The following is a 20,915-nucleotide window of genomic DNA, read 5'->3' on the forward strand; positions in this document are numbered from 1 at the left end:
AGCACTCATGACCATTACAGTGTGTATTTAAAGCAGATATGATATGCCTCCTCATAGTGGTGCTATTAGTGCCACTCTTTAGTCAGTAGTCTCCTTCTCCAGCATTCTGTCCTCCCTTCCCACCTACCTCTGCCCCATTTAGTAGTGCACAAAACACTACTATCTTGAGCTTTTACTGGTGCTGCATTCCTAACTCCATTTCTCAATGGGTCTTTCATCTCCTTAACCATACCCCTCTCTTCCGTTTTCCTGTTCTCTACTGGCCTCATCCAGTCATCTTCCTCATTCATGTCAGCTACTTCACACAACACTAACATTTGCCACAGATAGATTGCTGGACCAAAACACTGACCAATCATACAGTAAGCATAGGTGGACACATTAACCACCCAACACTCAACTGGAAAAATCACAGTTTAGTTAGTGGTGAATGAGATTAGCCATCCTGTGAAACATTACTAAATGATTTCTCTGTGCTCTCTGTTAAAAAGGAGGTGCTCTATACATATCTATGTTTATTATACATTAACTTTGTTTTTGAGTTTGCTAACGACTATAATTAACCTCAAAAAGTTTCAGGAAACCAACAATTTTTACCACAGGTTTTTCTGTTGCCATAATATAAATCTTGTTTTGTGTATTTGCTTCAGTTCTTACAGGTAATTAGCAATTATTTAGCTCAAGAGATTAAAAGATGGTCTGATCAGCAGGATTTTTTGACTGCCTTATAATGCACCAGCTGAAATGCAGCCCCACTGTGAATGATGTCCTTGAACATGAAAGGAATTGTTGATATTTGTAAGAAGCTGGAAATCACACTGACTACTATCAAATGATTGGCAGCTGCTATGAGCTGATGTGTTGGAAGAGCTTCTGAGAGTCATGTACCTGTGGTACCTGTACTAAAAGTACTTCAAGTACTATACACTCCTGTGAATCCTGTCTCCTCTGCAGAAAGTATGGGATCTGTCATTACTCATGTACTTGACTGTGAGCGGCATTCCAATGGTACAGCTAGGGATCCTGTGAGGGTGGATGGGTTGATACCTGTTGTCTGGGCTCCAAGGTCATACTTGAGTCATTCCAGCAGCTGGCAGAGAAGGTTGAGAAGACCAGCCATGCGCATTTTGGTTTTGAGTCAAATCACAGGACTGACTTGAAGACTTCAAAGGTTCTGTGATGAGCTAGGCTGTAAGTTCCGGACTTGTTGAGAACTATAGGATCCCCCTAAATGGGTCATGGGTGCAGTACACATCAGAATCTGCTACTTAGGTAGCTGACTGTATATGCGGTACACGCGATGGCCTTTTAGATTAGATGAAACTTCATTCAATCCAAGTAACAATAGCTGTAGGAAACCCAGAAGAATCAATGTAAGATTGAAAGAAATGCCTCCCACAGGTGAGAGTTTTAAAATCCTAGTGATTAACAGCCAAAGCATTCACAACAAAGCACCAGAGTTTGAAGTGCTCCTGAAAAGCAGTGAATCTCACACAATACTAGGTACAGAAAGCTGGTTAAAATTTGAAATTGCTAGCAGTGAGATCTTTGGAGAAAATTTAAGTGTATATTGAAAGGATAGGCATATTGGGAATGGAAGTGGTGTATTTGGCACTGTAGGCAAGGAATACAAATCCACCAAGATAGAAATTGAAATTGTGTGTGAGATTATTTGGGCAAGACTCACTGTTATGTTTGGGCATAAAATGATAATTGGATCCTTCTATCGCCCACAAGTCTCATATTCTAATGTAACCAAAAAATTCATAAGTTGACCAATCATACATAAGCATAGGTGGACACTTTAACCACCCAACACTCAACTGGAAAAATCACAGTTTAGTTAGTGTTGAATGTGATTAGCCATCCTGTGAAACATTACTAAATGATTTCTCAGAAAATGATCTGGGACAGACAGTTCAGAATCCCTCTCATGATGGAAATATATTGAATCTAATGGCAACGAACAGATTTGACTTCTTTGAGGATGTCTACATTGAAACTGGTATCAGTGACCATGACACAGTTGTGGAAACAATGATTACCATAGTACAAAGGAAAACTTAACCAAGCACAAAGATATATATATTCAGTATACTATATAAACAATCAGCTGTGTCATATCTCAATGAGGAACTTGAAACTTCCATCACAGGGTAGGAGCATGTAGAGGTACTGTGGCTGAAGTTCAGTTGAAATGCACTGGACAGATATGTATCCAGTAGAACAGTTCATAATAGGAGGGACCCCTGTGGCAGACAGTCACTATAAAGAAACTTCTAAAGGAACATAATAGATGTCATACAAAGCAGAGGGCTACAGATAGAGATATGCTGAATGAGATACATTTGGCTGTCAAGAGTGCAATGCATGTAAGCCTTCAGTAATTACTGTAGTAGAATGCTACCAAAGCATTTTTCACAAAACGCAAAGAAATCCTGTTGTGTGTAAGGGCTATTAGTGACACCAAAGTTAGTGTCCAGCCACTAATGAAGGGACAGGAATTGAAATATAGCTTAGCAAAGGAAAGGCTGAAATACTTAACTTGGTGTTCAAATGTTCCTTTACAAAGTAAACCTCAAGAGAATTGCCTCAATTTAATCCTCCTACCACTGAAAAGATGAGTGAAATAAGCATTTGTGTCAGTGGTATTGAGAAACAGCTGAAATCATCAAAACTGAAGAAAGCTCCAGGACCTGCTAGTATCCCTATCCGTTTCTATATTGAATTTGCAGCTGAGTTAGCCTCTCTTCTAACTGTAATCTATAATAGATCCCTCAAACAGAAACCTGTGCCCACATATTGGAAAAAAGCACAGCTCAGGCCCATCTACAAGAAGGGTAGTAGAAGTGATCCACAAAACTACCGTCTAGTATCCTTGATGTCAGTTTGTTGTAAACTCTTAGAACATATTCTGAGCTCAAACATAACGAGGTATCTTGAACAGAATAACCTCGTCCATGCCAACCAGCATGAATTCAAAAAACATCGGTTAAATGAAACCCAACTTGCACTTTTCTCACGTTACATACAGAAAGTCTTGGATCAAGGTAGTCAGGCAGATGCAGTATTTCTTGACTCCTGGAGAGCATTTGACTCAATACCATACCTATGTTTATTGACTGGACTGAGGACTTTTTGTTAGGGGGGACACAACGTGTTTATCTTGGATGCAGAGTCATCATCAGATGTAGAAGTAGCTTTGGGTGTGCCCCAGGGAAGTGTGTTGGGATCTTTGCTGTTCACATTGTATATTAATGACCTTGCAGACAATATTAAGAGTAACACCAGACTTTTGGCACATGATGGAGTTATCTATAATGACATACAGTCTGAGAGGAGCTGCATAAATAATCAGTCAGATCTTTGTAAGAGTTCAAAGTGGTGCAAAAGTTGGCAACTTGTTTTACATGTTCAAAAATGTAAAATTGTACACTTCTAAAGAAACTGTAATATATGAGTCACTGTTGGAATAGGCCAACTCATACCTAAGTGTAACACATTATGGGGATATGAAATGGAATCATCACATTGGCTCATTTGTGGGTAAAGCAGGTGGTAGAACACTGATAAAGTGCAAGCAGTCTACAAAGGAAATTGCTTACAAATGACTCATGTGACTGGTTCTAGAATATTACCCAAAAGTGTGGGGCCTATATCAAACAGGCCTAACAAGGGTATTGAACATATAAAGAGAAGGACAGCATGAATGGTCATAGGTTTGTTTGATCCATAGGAGAGTGTCACAGGGGTACTGAGGAAACTGAACTGGCATACTGTTGAAGATAGATGTAGACTATCCCAAGGAAGCGCACTAACAATATTTCAAGAACTGGCTTAAAATGATGGCTCTGGGAATATACTACAACACACTATATATCGCTCACATAGGAATCGTGAGGATGAGAATAGAATAATTATAGCATGCACAGAGGTGTTCTTCCCACACTCCATATGTGAATGGAATGGGAAGAAACCTGAATAACTGGTACAAAGGGACATACCCTGTACCATGTACTTCACGGTGGTATGCAGAGTGCAGATTTAGCTCTAGCTGTAGAACACAATTTCTGGAGCTGAGATAATTATTCCAGCTCTTGTTTATGTGTCTGTCTACCACATATTGCCTTCAGTGTAAAGTGAGTGGTTATGGTTACTCATTCCATTCTTTGTATTTCAGCCACCACTTTCCAGCATTGGTATCATTCATTGCTTCATCTCTAACATGTAATTAGACAGTTAATATTTAGAGACTATTTTTCTTTATCTCAGATAGATTTGTGGTACTTTTGATACTGTACAGGCATAATCACTGTGTATGATGGGGGGGCGGGGGGGGACTTATGAATTACAGTGTGTGTGTGTGTGTGGGGGGGGGGGGGTGTAAAAGTATTTGTGGGTATAAATCTGGTGATACCTCTGAAACTACCCACCACTAGACACTGGTTTTTGTATTTGATGCTATCCTTCAACTCCTCCTTCAATAAAAAAAATTGACAAAGAAAAAAAATATGAAAAATATTTAACTCCAATGATACAGTGATGTACCAAGATAAAAGTGTCAACTTGCCAACAGAATTACTAAATCTGTTCAAGGCCCCTAGTATGGTCTTACAAAAAAGCTTCTAAAAACCATCATAGAAGCAGAAATATTAAACAAAAAAGAAAGAGGGATGTCATTTACAAATTCCACTCATTTCAAATAACTTACCATTCAGCTATATATGTCTCAAATTCCTAGTAAAATTAATGTGTAGTATAATGTCAATGAAGCACAAGGGCAAATATTCCATTGCTGTGGAGTGGATTTAGAAGACTCATTTCTTCTGCCATGGACAACTTATTTGTCTTTGCACCCAAAAGCTTAACAGCAAATGTAGTTTATAAGACTGTACTTTGAATAAGTTATAGCATATACCAATGATATGATCAGTTGCACATTTTTTCAGTGCAGGAAACAAATGGGAAAACAGACTTAGTAATGTGCCCTTTTTCAGCTAGTAATGAAATGAAAAGGTCTGTATGTAAAAAGGAAAAGGGCTGTCAATAATTGATGAACAAACTGACAGCATAAAAGTACTGTGTGTCTAGTAGGCATCTTTAGGGTCTTTATAAGTATGATACGGGATAAGTGGTACATGGGGGTTGGACATTTTCTGGTGAAAACTGTCACTAACTCTGGAGAAGGAAAACTAAAACAAAAATGCTTCACTTTATGGTTAAAGTGAGGGAATGAGCTGTGCAGTGTGTGTTAAAAAGCAGCATATTTGCACTCACCTTTGTAAACAAGGCATAACATCTTAATTAGATGATATACTTCAAAATTACTTGAGGCAGCAATGGTAATAATTGTGACTGAAATGCAAACATCAGCAGACAACACCAAAACATACAGCATTGCTGTTTCCACAGAGATGGTACTCACGATCATGCTCCGTGCAAGCTGGATAGAAAAGAACAGATAAGCAACAATCAGAAAACATAGAACATACAACTAGCACTCAGTCTTTCATACAGTGAAACTCTAATTTCATATTTGAGACACTGGAGTTTATAAGCCTTTTCTCTTTTTTTCCCCTGGATATTTCAAGGTCAAATAACACAAGGAAAAACAAATTGTGATAAACATCTTTAAAATGTGTGGTATTACTGTTGAATATATTTTCTTTGTGTCCTTGAGCAATAAAGAAAAATGTTTGTCATTTGAACTGATATAAAATCAATGAAATTAATATGTGCATACTGAAAACAACAAATAATAAAGTCACCAAGGAACATCAACTCAAGACAAAGACAAAGGACAAACACATACACATTTGAACCCAACTTGGATCATAAAAGTTTTCTAATAGATCTTCACATTCACACACACAGATACACACATAGACAAAACATCAATGGCAGAACACATAGGACTGCCCTGTAAGGCTTGAGTTAACTACAGGAAGTGCTCATCTGTTGTAATGGTGACTATCACCAACATTTATATTACAGCTCCAGATGTTGCATTAAAAGATGAGATTGTGAAAAATTGGTTCTGTCATGCTTGTATTACACTAATACTTGCAGCTAGATAAGTCTGAAGCAGATTTTATTTATAAAGACAAATGTATTTCATAAAAATATATATTGCATGACCACTGAGCACAGTTGTACACATTTCTTGTTATAGTTCATTGTCTTTGAATGGATTAAGACATTGATGTCTTTTGTGGAAGTTTTTCCATTGAACACTATGTACTTTTAATGCTCTGCTTTGACAGTAATGTTCCAATATATTTGATCACATGTGATATTGTAAGTTTAATTTAACAGTGTATCATATTTTCTTTTTCATAGTGCTATTCTTCAATTGTCAAAAAATTTTGCTGTTTACCATATGGATTTTTGAAACATCTTTCCTTTTTCCCTGAGAATTTGCAAGACCTTTCCTTTGTCTAAATTTACTGGAATGTGACTTTCAGCGGTGTAGGCAATTAAATATAATGAATTGTTGCTTTTGTTCCCTATTTGTTGGAAATGGTTAACATTTCTCTTTGTAGTACCATTTCAGAAATATAAAGAAATTAAATAAATTCTAATATTACATCTATTGTTACAGTGAAGAATAGAAAAGTGTCTTAAAAACACCTGCCTCTTACTTCAAGAAAATCTTTATGTTTTGAAAATTAAAAGTGGAAAAAGTAATCCAAGCATCCTGCAACTCAAGCCATACAGGGAAGTATTTTGTGTGCTAACTGTGAGCTGGAAGAGAAAGAAAATAAATGACGTCACAGGAACACAGGACACACATTGCGTTCGTTGTGACTTACATACGTCGATGGCACAGACAGACTGGAACCTTCCCTGGACACTGAACTGTAGTGGAGACCCTGTAGGGGACAACATCAAATTCAGACCTGCATGTAACCTCATTCACGCAGAGCCAGTAATCAGATAAAGAGGGGGGAAAATATATACATATATGTGTTTGTGTTTTGTGCATGAGAGAATTACAGATAAATAGATAAAAGGAGAGACAGATAGAGAGAGAGACAGAGAAAGAGAGAGAGAGAGAGAGAGAGAGAGAGAGAGAGAGAGAGGCACACACAGAGGCACAGAGAGAGAACAATTTATGTACATCATATATGCTCACATCAGAATGTTATGTATATTTTCAGTGATGGTAGAGAATGGTATTGTACCCCTTACAAGCAAATATTGTCTGTAATGTTACAGACAAGAGATAACAACCTGAACTATCTCTGTAATTCGACAGAAAAGAGCAGCAAATTTCATTTGCAAGTGGTGTTTTGCTTCTCTACATTTTTTATCTTTTGTTTTCTTGTACATTGTAATTTAATGGTATGCATTTTATTATGGGACTGAATTTAACTTTTTATACTCATACAATATTTGCTTGAATCTCAAGTATGCGAGACAGTCTTCAGATCACATTCTTTCCTTATAATTTTTTCAATTCTTATCCTGCTTCTGCATCAATGAAAGAATAGTTATTCTCAGAGATCACAGATAATAAATCAAAACTGTTATGACAGTGGATGATTTGGTATGTAGACACATTTTTACATTACATATACTAAAAACAATGAGAATTTCACTTTACATTTCCATTTTATGTGTACAGATTGTGGCTATAACATATGAAAAAAAAATATGTTACCTTTGTAATGAGACACTAAACATTTAATATGTGTTTTGCAAGACACAAATACTGCTTATTGCTTTGTAAATGTTTCATTTTTATTGTTCATCAGATATTTTCCCTTTTCATTGTTGTCATACATAAACTCCTTTGTAAGTATCCAATACCTCTGGGAATAATTTATAGCATACCAAACAGTTCTCATTTTTATGTAAATAGCAAAAGTGATAATGAAAAGTACCTGGATATTCTCATGCCTCACAGCTTTTTTTTTGGATTAGCTTGGTTCTTTTTCAGTTTTTGTTGAAAGTAACATATGCACACTTCCACAATTGTTTATGTACATGTTATTTGATATAATTGTAGAGTAATCTGTAAGGGAGAAACTCTTTTCCTTTGTAACAACCTAAATCAAATTATTATAAATAACAGTTATATATTTAAGTTCAACAATCTTGCCAGTATCAACTGTGCTTAAAGTTATAACTTAAGGATAATATAATTCACTTAATAGTATTAAATTAATCTGTTCAAAACACATTTAGGCATTAAACTCTTAGCACATGTAGTCAGAAAAATATTTTTTAGAATTTTGAAATTAAATGGTAATAAATAGGAGTGAAAATTATTTGTATTGTATATAAAATTGAGAATATTGATCATATATTAGGCACTGATTGAAAAGAAATGAAAATCACTGTTATTTATTCAACCCACTTTATAGAAAGAATGTAGGTACACTTGGTTGGTGGTAAAATCTCACCTGCACATGGCTAATAATGCATAAATAAAGAAAAGACTGAAAAATATCTCTGGTCTAAAAAATGCTTCATTGCTTCCACATCTTTTTCTTCAAGAGAAGGCTTATGACCAAATCTCTCAGACAGCCATCTTGTAACCAGAACAATAACATAAGGAAACAACAACATAGGGACAATGAAGAAGGAAAAAGGTAGCTACATTTGATTTTTTAAAGTTTTCTTGAAGAATCTGAAAGGATGGAGGAGAAGGTGACATAACTGTGGCAAAATTTAATTAATTAATTTTCATTTTTTGTTAGATATTTGTTCTTTAGCAAGTCCTCCGTCAGTTAATTTTGGCAGTTTTGTAACTTATGATGTCTGTGGCGGTAACTGTAGTGATACCTGAAGGTTTTTGTATTATTTGGAGAAAAGTAAATGGCTACACAACATACCATATTTGGATCGTAGAATGTACATAGGTCATCCATAAGGTTTCCAGAATAAATTTTCAGTGTGTAGCCACTAGTACTAACTTTGACTTCTCATAGCAGCACCTTGTTGAGCAGTTGTTTCTATTGCCATGGTGGTGACTGTTGTGAGGAGTGAGGCACAATTTCTTTTTTCCTTTTGTTGCAGCATATCTGTTCACCACTGTTGGAAAATGGACCAGTATGCGGCTATCATGTTTTTGTATGAATGTGTGAAAACTGCACTGAACATATTTAAATGCTGACAGTGTTTGTTGCATTTGAATTTGCCTGAGTAGTACAAGGAAACAAAAAGTGTGCACCCATAATGTCACTGTAAGGCAAAAAGCATGGGTAAAATTTATGCTATATTTCCTTATACACAAACAAAAGTGATTCTATCAAATAGCCAGAGCCTAATTCCAATTTTATTACGTTCTTAACCAGTCCTAATACAACATGGTGCTTTGAGTCTGATCCATACACATTACACATAACCAGTGAAATGAGAAGATGAAAACAGAAACCCAACAAAAATGAGAGGTGTGATGAAATGACAAACGGTCTTTGTCTTCCACAGTGTCATTTACACAGACTGACAGACTGTTACCATTGAATTCTCCAATGACAAGTATCATCTCTTCAAAAGATTAAGATGTATGTAGAGCTCAAAATTTAGAAAAGCATGGAATGTTTAGTACAGCACAAGAATGCTTTGGTGTATGCCTCAACTACCATGGCTCTGCCTCTAATCAAAAATCAATTGATGCGCTGCTCTGTTTCTGTGTCACTTAATTTGGCACTTACAGACAACTTTCTTTTCCCAAAACTGAAGGGTCCCCTGAAAGAAACCAAGTATGAGTAAATCTCTAGCTTTAAAAGGCAATGATCAATTACCTGTAAGTTTAATCTCCAACTTTAAAACGCAATGATCAATTATCTGTAAGAAATCTAAAAAAAGACCTCTAAAATGCATTAAAAATTTTCTCAAATTATAAGAACTGTGTTTTGACAGAGAGGGTGATAATACAGAAAGTAGAATGAATACAATTTTTTCTAAACCCTTGTTCCAATCTTGGAAATTCTCTGAAGAAAATGAGCATAATTCACATGTGTAAAAACTGCTGCATAAATAAGCAGAGTGTGTGACCTGCAAATGAGTTTTCTGGAGGGTTGTAGCAATGAGGATAGAAAGTGGAAGAGAAAAATGACAATCAGATATTTGAATATCTGATACTTGACCTTCATATGCACAGAAAGATTGGAGTATAACTTCCAGAGGATTGAATCATATCTGTGCACAGATTGTCATATTAGAGAATTGTTGTTGTAGGACTCGAGCTAGCTGAATTTTAGATGAGCATTATTTAAGATGTACCAGTAAAAGACAACAAAATTAAAGTTTTAGAAATAGAAGGTTTTTCTAGAACATACCAGAAACAAGTACTGTAATCATTATGTAACTTGAAATGATACATTGGTAATGTGATGCAGGATACTGCTATCAATGAAAATTTGTCTTATAATTTGATCTTTTGTGTAATATGGATGAAATTTCATGTCAATGCAAAGCAACATGCTAGAAAACAGTATAAAAATTCTAATGAAGCACAGTGATATGTCACCACAGCTATCACTGATAACTGTCACAATATAGCATGGAGTGACACATATTACGATTTTTATGAATGATATTTAGTCACTGGACTGTGTATACTACAGCAATAAAATTAAAACATGATTCCTGTGTGCACATAAGAGAGCCAAAATTTAAGTTCTCAGAGAAACAATAAAAGAAAGCTGTTTTGATACATACTGAAACTGGAAACAAGATTTCCATTCTAATTTTGGTGCTTAAGGGGAAAAAAATAGATAAAAAATAAAATAAAAAAAGAAAGCATTTTCGCAAGATTCAACAGTTTCGTGAGGCACTTAAGAACATTGTACACACAACTGTTATTTCATCTGCATCCATACTCTGCAAACCACTGTGAAGTAAGTGGCAGACGGTAAATCCCATTATATCAGTTATTAGGGTTTTTTCTCAGTCCATTCACCTATGGAGCATGAGGAGAATGATTGCTTAAACATGTCAGTGTGTCTTGTAATTAATCTTGTCTTCGCAGTCCCTGTGGTAAGAATACATAGGGGGCTGTACTATATGGCTTGATTAATTCCTTAAAGTTTGTTCTACAAACTTTCTATGCAGGTTTTTGTGGGACAGGTAGTGTCTTTCTTAAGCATCTGCCAGTTCAGTTCTTTCAATATCTTCATGACACTCTTCCATTAGTTGAACGAACCTGTGACCATTAGTGCTGTCCGTCTTTGTTTCTGTTTAATATCCTTTGTTAGTCCTATTTGTTATGGATCCCACACAACTGGGCAATATTCATGGACAAGCTGCATTAATATTTGGTATGCAGTCTCTTTTGTAGACTGACTGCATTTTTCTAGTGTTCTACCTATGAACTGCAGTTGCCATCTGCATTACCTACAAAAAAAGTTTTCAATCCAGTCACAAATGTCACTTCATACCTCATATGATAGTACTTTCGATAATAAACGTAACTGTGGTACAGAGTCAAATAGTTTTTGGAAATAGTGGACTACTGCATCTGTCTAGCTGCCTTGATATAAAGCTTTCAGTATGTCATATGAGAGAAGTGCAAGTTCATTTTCACATGATTCTTGTTTTTTGGAATCCATGATGGTTGGCATGGAGGAGGTCATTCTTTTCAGGATACCTCATTACATTTGATCTCAGAATATGTCAGATTATCCAACAAATTGGTGTCAAGGATATGGGACAGTAGTTTTGTGGGCAGGTGTCACCTGTGCTGTCTTCTGACTACTGGGCATCATTTTTTGTTTGAGAGATCTATGGCAGATTATAGTTAACCTAAGAGTTTGTTCACTTGTAACAGTTTCAGCCGTTTCTCAATGCCACTGACTTTAATATTTATTTCAGTCATTTTTTTTTGGGGTATCAGGATTAAATTTGGGCAATACTTTTGGTTTTTCATTTGTAAAGGAATGTTTGAAAATGGAATAAGCATTTCTGCTTTTGCTTTGTTACTCTAATTTAATTTCTTGTCTTGTCCATGAATGATTGGTCTCTAATTGCCACAAACAGCTGTCATATGTGGCCAGAATTTCTTTGGGTTTTGTAAAAAATCTTTTGACAATATTGTGCTACAGTAGTCATTGAAAGCTTCACCTATTGCTATCTTGACAACCAAACACATTTCATTCAACATCTCTCTACCTGTAGCTACTTTGCTTTGTTTGACATCTATTATGCAGCAGTCTGTGTTCCTTCATGAGCTTATTTACAGTGACTACATTCCATGGAGGGTTCCTCCTGTCATGAAGTATTCTGTAGGGTATGTATCTATTCAGTGAATGGGCAACTATTCTTGTAAATCTGAGCCATAGTTTCCCTGAAAGCTCCTGTCCCAATTTAAAAGTTTCAAGTTCTACATTGAGATACAACACTTCTGCTTCTTTGCTTAACTTTTTGATCATGTAAATCTTTCTAATTGTTTTAGTTGCCCTTTGTATTTTGGTTATCTTTGTTGCTACAACTGCCTCTTTGTCACTGACATCAGCTTTGATACAGAGGTCTATTTGTTGCCATTAGATCATATATTTCCATCATGAGTGGGATTCTAAAGCATGTGTTCTAGGTAGTTTTCAGTGAAGGCATTCAGTACTGACCACTAAAAATGTTGGATGCTTAAACCCACCTCTGGTAATAATATTATGATTGGGAAACTTACTTTCCAGTAAACTGAGATCATCCCTAAAGTTTTCATTTACATCAGGAGGTGAGTCTTTTGGCTGACAGAAAGATCCAATTATAACTTTATGCTCATACATAATACTGAGTCATGCCCAGATGATCTCGCTTGCAGCTTTAGTTTCTATCTTGGTAGAGTTAAGTTTCTTGTCTACTGCAACAAATACACCACCTCCATTTTGCATTTGCCTATTGTTTCAATATGCACTTGAATTTTCCCCAAAAATCCCACTGCTTTCAGCTTCAGGTTTTAACCAACTTTCTGTACCTGATGTTATGAGGGCTTCACTGACTTTTAGGAGTGTTTAAAATTTTGATACCTTGTTGCAAATGGTTCAGAAGTTATCACAATGAGTTATCAGAATGTCTTTCCATTCCCATTCCCTTCACATATGGGCCACGATGAGAATGATTGCTTAAACACATCTGTGCCCATTCTCATTTGTCTAACCTTGTATTCAGGAGTCCTATGAGAGTGATGTGTGGAGGGATATAGTACACTGAAGAGCCAAAGAAACTGGTACACTTGCCTAATGTTGTGTATGGCCCCTGTGAGCATGCAGAAATGACGCAAAATGATATAGCATGGACTCGACTAATGTCTGAAGTAGTGCTGGATGGAATTGACACCATGAATCCTGTAGGGCTGTCCATAAATCTGTAAGAGTACAACAGGGTGGAGATTTCTTCTGAACAGGACGTTGAAAGGCATGCCAGATATGCTCAATAATGTTCATGTCTGAGGAGTTTGGCAGCAGGTGGAACTGTTTAAACTCAGAAGAGTGTTCCTGGAGCCATTCTGTAGCAATTCTGGACATATAGAGTATTGAATTGTCCTGCTGGAATTGCCCAAGCCCATCAGAATGCACAATGGACATGAGTGGATGCAGGTAATCAGACAGGATGCTTATGTATGTGTCACCTGTTAGTGTTGTATCTAGACACATCAGAGGTCCCATATCACTCCAAATGCACATGCCCCACACCATTATAGAGCCTCCACCAGCTTGAACAGGGTGCATGGAGTCATGAGGTTGTCTCCATACTGTACACATCCATCTGCATGATACAATTTGAAATGAGACTTGTCTGACCAGGCAACATGTTTCCAGTCACCAATAGTCCAATGTCATTGTTGACAGGCCCAGATGAGCTGTAAAGCTTTGTGTCGTGCAGTCATCAAGGCTACACTAGTGAGCCTTTGGTACTGAAAGACCATACTGATGATGTTTCGTTGAACGGTTTGCGCACTGACACTTGTTGATGGCACAGCACTGAAATCTGCAGCAATTTGTGGAAGGATTGCACTTCTGACACGTTGAATGATTCTCTTCAGTCATCGTTGCTCCTGTTCTTGCAGGATCTTTTTCCAGCTGCAGCAATGTCAGAGATTTGATGTTTTACCAGATTCATGATATTCACGGTACACTCGTGAACTGGTCATAAAGGAAAATCCTCACTTCACCACTACCTCGGAAATGCTGTGTCCCTTCGCTCCTGCTGAGACTATAACACCAAGTTGAAACTCACTCAAATCTTGATAACCTGCCATTGTAGCAGCAGTAACTGATCTAACAAATGTGGCAAACACATGTTGTCTTATATAGGCACTGCTGACCACTATGCCATATCCTGCCTGTTTAAATGTCTCTTTACTTGAAAACACATGCCTATACCAGTTTCTTTGGCACTTCCATGCATACTCCTAGAGGCCTCACTTAAAGCTACTTCCTGAAACTTTGTAAGTAGCCTTTTATGGGATAGTTTGCATCTGTCTTCACACATCTGCCATTTTACATTTTCCAGCATCTTCATGACACTTTCCCATGGGTCAAACAAACCTGTGACTATTCATGCTGTTCAATATCTATGTTAGACCTGTTGGGTGTGGGTCTCACGCACTTGAGTGATATTCTATGGTGGGTTACTTAAGAGTTTTGTAAGCAATCTCTTTTGTAGACTAATCACATTTTCCTAGTATCTTACCAATGAGCCAGTGTCTGCCATCTGCTACACAATGACTGTGCCTGTGTTATTGTTCCATTTCATGTCACTACACATTGCTTCACCCAGGTATTTGTATAAGTCAACTGATTCCAGTTGTGGCTCATTTCTGAACATTTAAAGCAATTTGCCAAACTTTACAACATTTTGAAAATTTAACATAACCCAACTGATTATTTGTGCAACTTTTTTCAGAGATTACTTCATAACAGATAAACACATCGTCTATGAGAAGTCTGAGCTTACTATTAATATTGTCTGCGATGCCTTTAATATACTACAGCGAATGTCTGAACACACTGCCCAGGGGCATACCGGAAGTTACTTTTACATCTGTTGATAACTATTCATCCAAGATAACATGCTGCATCCTCCTTACTAAGAAGTCCTCAATCCAGTGACAAATTTCACTTGATACCCTTTGAAAATAAGAGTTGGTGTGCCACTCAGTCAAATGCTGTTCAGAGTCAAGGATGTCACAATAAATCACCCAACAAAAGCCTTCATGTGAAATTTACTTTTTTTTTCACAAGTAGTTGCTTTAAACACTCACTGTAAAAAAGCTACTTGGCTATTCTTTATAATCCTTCATTTCAACAATAAATATGACAATTTTTAAAATTACATGAATGTAACATCACAATAGTGCCATGCATGGTTATTTGTAAAAGGTGACCCTTATTGTTAAGGCCAGCAGCCAGAAGACTGGTTTCATGTCGCTCTCTGCATTAGTCTGTCCTGTGGAAACCTCTTCATCTCTGCACATCTATTGCAGCCTACAAACATCCTACTTCTGCCGCCCTTTCCCTGCTCGCACACACTTCCATCTATATTAACTATTCCTGGATATCTCAGGATGTGATCTTCCAACTGATCCCTTCTTTTAGTTGTATTTCAAAAGCTTTTAAACTCTTCTTGCTGTGTTCCATTCACGTATTGAGTGCAGGAAGAATAACTGTTTGAATGCCTCTATGTGTGCAACAACTATTCTAATCTTATCCTCACTATCTCTGTGTGAGCGATACATAGGGGGTCGTAGTAAAGTCCTTGAGTAATCATTTAAATTGCCCCTTTGGTATCTAACAGTTATCAAAAACATTGTTCTGATAATAATTTCTGGGTATGCAGCCGGATCCCGTCGACATTCTGCCACGATATTTCGGCCCAGAGACGTCCGGCCATCATCAGGTGAGCACACAACTACTGAAGAGCGACTGCACCTGGGCTCTTCAGTAGTTGTGTACTCACCTGATGATGGCCAGACGTCTCTGGGCCGAAATACCGTGGCAGAATGTCGACGGGATCCGGCTGCATACCCGGAAATTATTAGAAGAAGAAATACGCCGGGAAAATTTCAGAAGTCACATTGTTCTGATATTTTGCAGGTTTTTGACATATTTACAGTGTCCGCTCTCCATGGCATGTCCTGGACATCTTGAAAAATGATGCTGCAGCTACATTTTTCTTGAGGGTTGCTTGATATTGCTTGCTCTTTCATGACATCCATATGCTGACTTCTTTCAGTTAAGTTTCTTCAGGCCAGTTATGTATCTGGTGTGATACCTTTTAAAAAACTATTTTGTTTATTAGTCACTAACAGTAATGTCTGTGGAGAAACCAGAATTTACCAGTGTGCCTGCAGGTCTCTCACTGAGAAAAATGTTTTGTTTTCACTCATTATGAAATTCTCTGTAAGTTCAAAAGATTTCATCAAAATCAAGTGTACACAGTTTCTTCATCAGACATTGGTGTTTAACTATCTCCAAATGCACATATTAACTCTACCATTCCACTGTACAGGGCAGGTCAGAAGTCCCAGTACCCCTGTAATTATATGTAGTATAAAATGTTATTATGCAGGTTGGTAGCTATGTCCCTTCTTACCTTCCTATTTGCATGTTTTCGCAGTTGCAGTCAAGTTTTAATTTGTAGCTATGGCAGATGTGAGTGGTTACAGCTACACTGTTGAGGAGTACTTAGTGACAACTGTGTGAGTGCACAAATCACAACACACAGGGAAGACAATGAGACAGATTATGAGAGCATTCCAGGAAAGATTTAATGACATGAAAGGCAACACTTTTGGACTGGGAAAGATGTGCTTTTGGTTTTGGCAGTGTTAAAAAGACAGGCTGTGGAGTTGAAGGAAGAAAAAAAAAGTGCCACAATCTCTGCTTCAATTGCACAATCTCATTTGAAGTCAACATGTAAAGATGCTTCAGAATTCAATACACTGAGGACGACAATATGCAATATCGCTTGAAAATAGATCTCAAGCTCAGACCATTTTGACCAATGTTCACAAACAAGTTATTGGCTACAGACTGGAATGAGCGTGTTTTAGCGTGCTGTGCTTTATTAACTCAATTTCAGGTGTAGTGAACTGTGCCAAGGTATACTTTCAGACGGATGTGCTATTTATCACAACTCACATGCTATAAATATTGTCATGTGGACCAAAGCACTACCACCTCAGCTTGAGGAAAGGGGCGTCACAGAGTGCATATGGTTGCAGCAAGATGGAGTGCCTCCTCATTACACTCTTGCAGTGTGTGTGTTTCCAGGACAGTTGTGGTTCATCAGCAGTGCCAGCTCCCTTGAAATGGTCATCAAGAAGGCCTGACCTTACCACACTTGACAACTCATTTTGGGGAGTCATTAAGGCACATATATCTGAATGTAATTGTGCTATAAAAACATTGCACAATGCTGTTGAGGATGTGTTCAGCACCACAACACTAGACATACTAAAAATATGTCAAGAAGAATATGGCGAACATATCAATTCACTGGACACTTAAACACAAGTAAGTACTTTTTCCAAAAAAACCCTAATCAATTAGAATCACATTTGATTCAAGATGTGTATGTGGCACATACATGGTTCAAGAACCAAAAGAGGAGGCTCTACACATGGAAATCATCCCTTGGGTCACACAAGAAATGATTTTCAAGATGGAGGAGAGAAGAAAATTTAAAAAACAAGAACACTGAAGATACAAGAAAGATGTACCGGTGGTTAAATAATGAACTGTCAAGAAAAACAGAAAAAGAGGAATATGATGCAGTTGAAGAACTGGACAGGAAGGGAAGATATGACTTACTATACAACAGAGTAAAGACATGGGATTAAAACAGAGCAGGAAGTGCTGCTGCTGCTATGAAAATTTTGAGTAAAGACAAAGAGGTAGTGTACAAAGATCATTACAATGTCCTCCAGAGATGGGAAGAATATCTAAAAAAACTGTATGACACAGATCGCAAACCAGAAACTCTGGAACTTGAATGATGAGAAAGGACCAACCATCATAATGGAAGAAGTAAAGTCTGCCATAGCTGCAATGAAAAATGGCAAAGCGGTAGCACAGATACAATACAGGGAAAAATATTAAAATGCTTGAACCAGGATGGAATAAGAGAACTATATGACAGTGGTCTACATCTACATCTACATCCATACTCTGCAAGCCACCTGACAGTGTGTGGCGGGGGGTACCCTGAGTACCTCTATCGGTTCTCCCTTCTATTCCAGTCTCGTATTGTTCGTGGAAAGAAGGATTGTCAGAAAGCTTCTGTGTGGGCTCTTAATCTCTCTGATTTTATCCTCATGGTCTCTTCGCGAGATATACGTAGGAGGGAGCAATATACTGCTTGACTCTTCAGTGAAGGTATGCTCTCGAAACTTTAACAAAAGCCCGTACCGAGCTACTGAGCGTCTCTACTGCAGAGTCTGCCACTGGAGTTTATCTATCATCCCCGTAACGCTTTCGCGATTACTAAATGATCCTGTAACGAAGCGCGCTGCTCTCTGTTGGATCTTCTCTCTCTCTTCTATCAACCCTATCAGGTACGGATCCCACACTGCTGAGCAGTATTCAAGCAGTGGGCGAACAAGCGTACTGTAACCTACTTCCTTTGTTTTCGGATTGCAGTTCCTTAGGATTCTTCCAATGAATTTCAGTCTGGCATCTGCTTTACCGACGATCAACTTTATATGATCATTCCATTTTAAATCGCTCCTAATGCGTACTCCCAGATAATTTATGGAATTAACTGCTTCCAGTTGCTGACCTGCTGTTTTGTAGCTAAATGATAAGGGATCTATCTTTCTATGTATTCACAGCACATTACACTTGTCTACATTGAGATTGAATTGCCATTCCCAGCACCATGCGTCAATTCGCTGCAGATCCTCTTGCATTTCAGTACAATTTTCCATTGTTACAACCTCTCGATACACCACAGCATCATCTGCAAAAAGCCTCAGTGAACTTCTGATATCATCCACAAGGTCATTTATGTATATTGTGAATAGCAACGGTCCTATGACACTCCCCTGTGGCACACCTGAAATCACTCTTACTTCGGAAGACTTCTCTCCATTGAGAATGACATGCTGCGTTCTGTTATCTAGGAACTCTTCAATCCAATCACACAATTGGTCTGACAGTCCATACGCTCTTACTTTGTTCATTAAACGACTGTGGGGAACTGTATCGAATGCCTTGCAGAAGCCAAAAAACACGGCATCTACCTGTGAACCCGTGTCTATGGGCCTCTGAGTCTCGTGGACGAATAGCGCGAGCTGTGTTTCACACGACCGTCTTTTTCGAAACCCATGCTGATTCCTACAGAGTAGATTTATAGTCTCCAAAAAAGTTATTATTCTCGAACATAATACGTGTTCCAAAATTCTACAACTGATCAACGTTAGAGATATAGGTCTATAGTTCTGCACATCTGTTCGACGTCCCTTCTTGAAAACGGGGATGACCTGTGCCCTTTTCCAATCGTTTGGAACGCTACGCTCTTCTAGAGACCTACAGTACACCACTGCAAGAATGATGAATGGCCTGAGAACTTTCTGACAACAGTAATGATTCTATTACCAAAAAACAAGGAACCAAGAAATGCAGTGAGCACAGGACAATTATCCTCATTTCACATGCAGCCAAAGTGATGTTAAGAATACTTAATAAGAGACTTTGTAGCATTACATGAGTATGTCCAATATAGTCGGATCTACTTTGCATCACATGAATGTAGGGGAGTTGAAAAAAGCAGTGACCCATGACATCATATCAACTTGAAATTTTATTTATACATGCAATTCATTTCTAAATTTTATTGATTATTTGCAGAGTAAAGAATTTGATTATGTACAACATTTAATAGATAATGAGTTTTAATGAGATAGATATAAATATGTTTTGACATAGCAAATCACCTTGTTGCATTATGCATGATATGTTTTCTCTTCTGCCGTGTTGCTCGAGTGCGCGATCATGTAGTCATTGAGTGCAGATCTGCTGTAACTTTCGTGAATGGGCATAGAATTGTTAATTTACAACCCAAATTGATTTAAAAATTATTCAAGGGACCACGGCTCAACTTTGGTGCAAACAAATTGCGCGCGAATTCTCAAGTATCAGCGCGGAGTTTCAGATATGTGGCTGGATATTGGGCATTATCGTCGCGTGTAGGATTCAGTAACATTAACCGCAATTTACAGATGTTAGCTTGATAATAACTATCAAAGACTTATATGAGTGGCATAGTAATTGTATTGATGCTTAAAGCAAGTGAGAAGTGATTTACTGTCGGAAAACAGCAAATATCAATCATTGCATAGTTAGCTTGTTGATACGTAGCTTAGCGACTCATAAACGGACAGTGATAGAATTACTGAAATGATCTTTTAAGCATCAATGACCACTACACACACATCAGAAACTAATTACTCTAATGGTGAGTGACTTCTGGATTGGATGAGTCTTTTTTTTATTTCAGCTAATTGGTATTAATAAACTTCTTTCGAGGTTGAAACTTCATCAATGGTGTCATGCTCATTCAGTTTAGTAGAACGACAGATAGTACTAGCTACACTACTATTTATAGTTTTAAAAGAAAAGAGAGCACATACCTGTTTTTATTCTGAGAAATGTTTGTACTTCAGCCATCAGTCTTCCCAAACCAGAGGCACGAGTGACGCTCCCTCACGGCACTACGATATTGTGAACCACCACACACATGTGCCCCCTTCTCACTACATTTCTGCATTGAAAACCATGAGATACAGCCGCGGTATGAAGAAGGAAGAAAGAAGAGGAAAGATCAGTGAAAGAAATGGAGCAAAGAGAGAAGTGAAGGTCACAACTTGAAAAAGTAATGGAGGAGAATCTTGGCAAGGAGCAGTTTGGCTTTAGTTGGAATACGGGCACCAGAGATGCAATAGGGCTCCTACAAATATTTGGAGA

General features: G+C 37.6%; 1 protein-coding gene across 1 annotated transcript in view; it reads right to left on the reverse strand.

Moving 5' to 3' along the window:
* The window catches only part of LOC126481576 (SCY1-like protein 2), a 691,940-nt gene that overhangs the window by 55,089 nt on the left and 615,936 nt on the right, over positions 1-20,915 (reverse strand). Inside the window, exon 12 of the mRNA XM_050105436.1 lies at positions 5,426-5,443. Coding sequence (XP_049961393.1) covers positions 5,426-5,443 — 18 coding nt within the window. The remainder of the gene's footprint in view (positions 1-5,425; positions 5,444-20,915) is intronic.

The sequence above is a fragment of the Schistocerca serialis genome, chromosome 5, assembly GCF_023864345.2.
Source record: "Schistocerca serialis cubense isolate TAMUIC-IGC-003099 chromosome 5, iqSchSeri2.2, whole genome shotgun sequence".
In the NCBI taxonomy this organism is placed as follows: Eukaryota; Metazoa; Arthropoda; class Insecta; order Orthoptera; family Acrididae; genus Schistocerca; species Schistocerca serialis.